This window comes from Sinocyclocheilus grahami, unplaced genomic scaffold, assembly GCF_001515645.1.
Source record: "Sinocyclocheilus grahami isolate Dianchi unplaced genomic scaffold, SAMN03320097.WGS_v1.1 scaffold738.1, whole genome shotgun sequence".
Lineage (NCBI taxonomy): Eukaryota > Metazoa > Chordata > Actinopteri > Cypriniformes > Cyprinidae > Sinocyclocheilus > Sinocyclocheilus grahami.
In genome coordinates, this window is record NW_015505917.1 from 673,145 (window position 1) to 678,320 (window position 5,176).

Consider the following 5,176-nt stretch of genomic DNA (forward strand, 5'->3'; position numbering starts at 1 on the left):
TAACTTGCGTTACTTGTAATATATTACCCCACAACACTGCTTGCAATATTACTGTTTTAGTGTATGATTACGTAACTTGCGTTACTTGTAATATATTACCCCACAACACTGCTTGCAATATTACTGTTTTAGTGTATGATTACGTAACTTGCGTTACTTGTAATATATTACCCCACAACACTGCTTGCAATATTACTGTTTTAGTGTATGATTACGTAACTTGCGTTACTTGTAATATATTACCCCACAACACTGCTTGCAATATTACTGTTTTAGTGTATTTTTGATTAAATAAATGCTTGGTCGTCAGATTTCCTTCTTTTCAAAAAATGTTTAACTGTAGATTATAAAATTTTAAATGTTGTCACCCTATTGACTAATCATTTCTGCACCACTAGTGGCGGCAAACAAAATTGCACAAATAATTGTGTCCAAACAAAAACACTCCCAAAAGCCTGTCTTCTATTGTTTTGTCAAAACAGACAGTTCCCCATTGGCTGAATCATAAGTTGACATGTTGAACCACCACTCTTCAGGATTTTAATTAACGAATAGCATGCTTACAGTCTTCTCTGCACATTAAACTGGGATAAGAGAAAGTACTTTACCAGTGAAAAAATATGCACTTCACCTTTAAGGGCTTTCGAATTCCGGATGACTCAGTAGCGGCTATTTCGGTCTCAGGAACCGAACGGTTTCTCACAAACATGATAATGAGCTGCAGTGATGGTGAGCAACAAAAATATGTTTGTGAAATGTATCAGATTTTTAATAAACTGCAGGGAGGATTAAAAACGACACTTCATCACGATGGCCCTTGAGTATGTTTTGACACCTCTGCACAAAAGTGAACCGCCATGAGCCAGGTGTTGAATCATGCCAGACCTAGTACAGAGTTACATAAGGAGAATTATCACCCACTCTTTCTCTCTCCTTCCTCTAGCATCACACCCACTCCTCCCGCTCGCTAATCCTCACGCATGGCCCAAATGAATCACCATATTCTCTGCTTTGCCCTCTCACACGCACACAAACACACAATTTCCTGAGCAAATAGCCCTTGGGGGGTTTATCGATTCTGCTGAGCTTCAGTCAGATCAACTTAAGAAGAGTGAGGCAGCTGTTCTTGGCTAAGTGCTAGCTCGCTCTCTGTGTGTGTGTGTGTGTGTGTGTGTGGAGGTTGTTACCTGAGGGGTGAGGCTGAGCTCGGGTGATCTCTCACTGTCCGAGCTGTTTGTGCGTTCACTGAGCGGTTTGGACAGCTGTCTCTCTTTCATAGGGGTCCCTCGCCTCTGTTTGGGGGTATGACTGCCATCCAGTCTGGGGAGAATTGCACAGCTGCTTTTATTTGCTACACACTCCATTTCATCTCAATATGTGCACAAGAGTCTAAAACAAGCAAGCAACAATCCTATTTAAGAGTATAATTTCATGAACTGTAGCAAATCTCAGTAAAAGAAAAAGGAACTATGTAGGCCTACATATTTGTGGATAGAATAGATCTGGAGTGGGCGGTTTGACCAAAATATCATGGTACGAATAATTTCATATCATGCCAGAACTGTACATTTTCAGAACTATAAAGTTGCATTGCAACGATTTGTATCGTGATAAGCGCTATACAAATAAACTTGAATTGAATTGTACATAAAAGAATATTTAACATTTTACAATTGAAATATTGAAAATATATTGTTCCCTTTCAGTCAGTCACGTTCTACGTTACGTTAGTCGTGACTGACGTATTGGGATCTCGCCCGAGAGCCCAATCACCTTCGAGTGTAAACTAAACAAGCCAATGACAGTTGGCGTGCGTGTTTCGCCACGCGCACCCCGCCCCGCAGCGCGGGTATAAAAGGAGAGCACGTGCAAACGCACATCAGCTTTTCGCTTCGGAGCCGAGCCTTCTCAGGACGAATCTCCTCGAGTGTTCGGAAGAAACAGCTGGCGTTGGTGTTACGGCGCGTCAGCGGGGGTTGCCATTCAGTGCTGCTCATCTTCGGCGTGCTGCAGCTGCCATTCTGCGGTCTCGCCGCGACCTCCCCTGGGCACTTCAGCGCTCTCTAAAAGAGTGGTTTTTTTTTTCCTAAAAGAGCAAATATCTAAAAGAGTTCCACGAGTGACGGGCGTCTTTTTAAAGATGGCTTCCCGCTCGTGCGTTTCTGGATGCGGTCGTTTCCTGCCTTCATCTGACGGTCATGATCACTGCCTCTCGTGCCTGGGCTTACAGCACGCTGAAGCAGCGCTCATGGATGAGTCATGTTCTCACTGCGGGAACATGACCATCGCGACATTGCGGTCCAGATACCTCCTCATTAAACGGGGGGGTATCCCCCTTGCCATGCCCCGCTCTAGCTCCTCTGGTTCTCGGAGGGCTACTTCGGTTCATGGTCAGGGAGACCTGAGGGTTACGGTGAGAGCTTCCCCGTCGAGTACGTCTCCGCGGGCCTCTCATTCCTCGAGCATGTGGCACCACCTGGTGCTTCCGGACGAGTGTGCTGGGTCCTCGGACAGGGCGGGGTCTAGCATCTTGTGCGGGGCACAGGCAGAGGACAGGATGTCGGTCGCTGCATCGGAGGGCGAGCTAGGCTCTGGAGATGAGGATTCGGCTGCGCTGCCACTGTCAGGTAGAGTGGCGTTGCCCGAGTCAGATCCGGAGCTGACCGCTATGCTTTCCCGGGCTGCTGAGAGTGTCGGGCTGCACTGGAGGCCTCCTCCTTCTCCCGAACGCTCGAGGCTGGATGATTGGTTCCTGGGGGCGCAGGCCGGGCGTCGGCAGCCGCCTCCGGTTCCATTCTTCCCGGAAGTGCATGAAGAGGTTACTAAGTCTTGGAAGGCACCTTTTTCTGCCCGAAACAGACTTGGTGCCTCCTCCGTCCTCACCACCCTCGACGGGGGGGCGGCCCAAGGGTATGTGGACATCCCTCCGGTTGAACACGCTATTGCCATGCAGCTCTGCCCGCAAAGCGCCGCCGCCTGGAGGGGTAGTCCACGCCTTCCGTCCAGGGCCTGTAAGTTCTCGTCCGCTCTGACGGCTAAGGCTTACAGTGCTGCTGGACAGGCCGCTTCCGCCCTGCACGCCATGGCCCTCCTGCAAGTCCACCAGGCCAAGGCGTTGAAGCAGCTGCACGAGGGTGGTGCTGACCCAGGTGTGCTGCAGGAACTGCGCACGGCGACGGACCTCGCGCTTAGGGCGATGAAAGTCACGGCGTGGGCCCTGGGTCAGATGATGTCCACGTTGGTGGTCCAGGAGCGCCACCTATGGCTGACCTTGGCGGATATGAGGGAGGCCGACAAGCATCGCTTCCTGGACTCCCCAATCTCCCAGGCCGGCCTATCCGGCGAAGCGGTGGAGGGTTTTGCCCAACAGTTCTCTGCCGCACAGAAGCAGACGGAGGCATTTCGACACATCCTGCCCGGCGGTCTGCTGCTGTCTGCACCCCACCGCCGGCTGCAGCCCCTCTGTCTGCTCGTCGCCGAGGGCGCCCTCCTGCGGCCTCCACCTCCGCTCCGGCGCAGCCACAACAGCAGCCTTCACAACGGCCGCAGCGTGGAGCTGGCCGCAGGAAACCGGCGCAGCCCGCCTCCGCCTCTGCCAAGCCCGTGAAGCGCCTGAGCAGGCGGCGTCCCTGAGACGGGTGACCCGGAGCTCTTGGATCCTGCTCTTCAGGAGATGGTGACTGCACCACTCCTTCCCCCGGAGGAGGGCCGGGTGGAGAATCTTATGTTTCCATTTGTTTTTGTTCCCAAAACTTCAATAAAAGAGCAGTTTCCTTTGCCTCCGGGTCCCAAGAGGGTGAGGATAGTGGTGCACGAGACCCTGTCTCCACATGGCCGTTCCCCTCTCCTTTCGCCGATGGGGAGCAGGGTCTGGTTCGGGAGCCAGGTAAGTGATGCGCCGCGCACTCAGACCCCACCCTCGGACACACGGCCTCCCGGGTTGGGTCCCTGTGTTCCACCTTGCTGCCCCACTGCAGGTACGTCGGTGGTTTCCCTGGTCCCGCTAGTTTGGTTGCTGGGGGCCTGGTTAGCACTCCCCAGGCCGTCTCATGAGAACCATCAGACTCAGCTACGTGATTCAATTCGCCCGGCGCCCTCCCAAGATCAGGGGCATTCGGTTCACCTCGGTGCTGGACAAGGATGCTCCTGTCTTGCGTGCAGAAATCTCGGTCCTGCTGGCGAAGGACGCGATACAGCTGGTCCCTCCAGCCAAGATGAGGTCGGGTTTCTACAGCCCGTACTTCATCGTACCCAAGAAAGACGGTGGGTTACGACCGATCCTGGCCCTGCGCGTTCTGAACCGGGCCCTTCACAAGCTCCCGTTCAGGATGTTGACGCAGAAACGCATCTTTCAATGTGTCCGTCCCTTCGATTGGTTCGCAGACAGACTGTTTCTCCGCTTTGCATTCGAAGGGCAAGCGTATCAGTACAAGGTCCTCCCCTTCGGGCTATCCCTGTCGCCTCGTGTCTTCACCAAGGTCGTGGAGGCAGCCCTCGTTCCATTGAGGGAAGCGGGCATTCGCGTTGCTCTCACGCCCGCCCGCCCTCCCGGGAGAATGGTGCCTCCCCCCCGAGACAGTCCAGCTGATTTGGAGATGCTTTGGGGACGCTCAGGTAGACCTGTTTGCCTCCCCGGACACGTCCCATTGCCAGTTGTTTTACACCCTGGCCGAGGGAACCCTCGGCACGGACGCTGGCCTCGGGGCCTACGCAAATATGCATTTTCCCCAGTGAGCCTTCTCACACAGACACTGTGCAAGGTCAGGGAGGACGAGGAGCAGGTCCTCTTGGTAGCGCCATATTGGCCCAGTCGGACTTGGTTCCCCGAACTGATGCTCCACGCGACAGCCCCTCCTTTCTCAGAGAGGGGGCGCCCTCGGGCACCCGCGTCCAGACTTTTGGAATCTCCACTTGTGGTCCCTGGACAAGGCATTCTCGGTCGACGATTCGTGCCTAGAATTCGGGACGGGTAACTCTCACGTTGTCCTGAGACCCCGGCCCGGATATGTGCCCAAAGTTCCCACCACGCCTTTCAGGGATCAGGTGGTGAACTTGCAAGCACTGCCCCGGGAGGAGGCAGACCCAGTCGTCGCTCTGCTCTGTCCTGTTCGCGCTTTGCGCGGTTACATGGACCGTACGCAGAGCTTCAGGACCTCAGACCAGCTCTTTGTCTGCT

The 5,176-nt window shown here is 53.7% G+C and overlaps 1 protein-coding gene across 2 annotated transcripts in view; it reads right to left on the reverse strand.

Annotated features, from left to right (window-relative positions):
• pacs1a (phosphofurin acidic cluster sorting protein 1a) overlaps window positions 1-5,176 on the reverse strand; it is a 41,023-nt gene that overhangs the window by 6,850 nt on the left and 28,997 nt on the right. For both annotated transcript variants that reach the window (XM_016244913.1, XM_016244915.1), the window contains exon 13: window positions 1,188-1,320. In XM_016244913.1, the coding sequence (XP_016100399.1) occupies window positions 1,188-1,320 (133 nt within the window). The remainder of the gene's footprint in view (window positions 1-1,187; window positions 1,321-5,176) is intronic.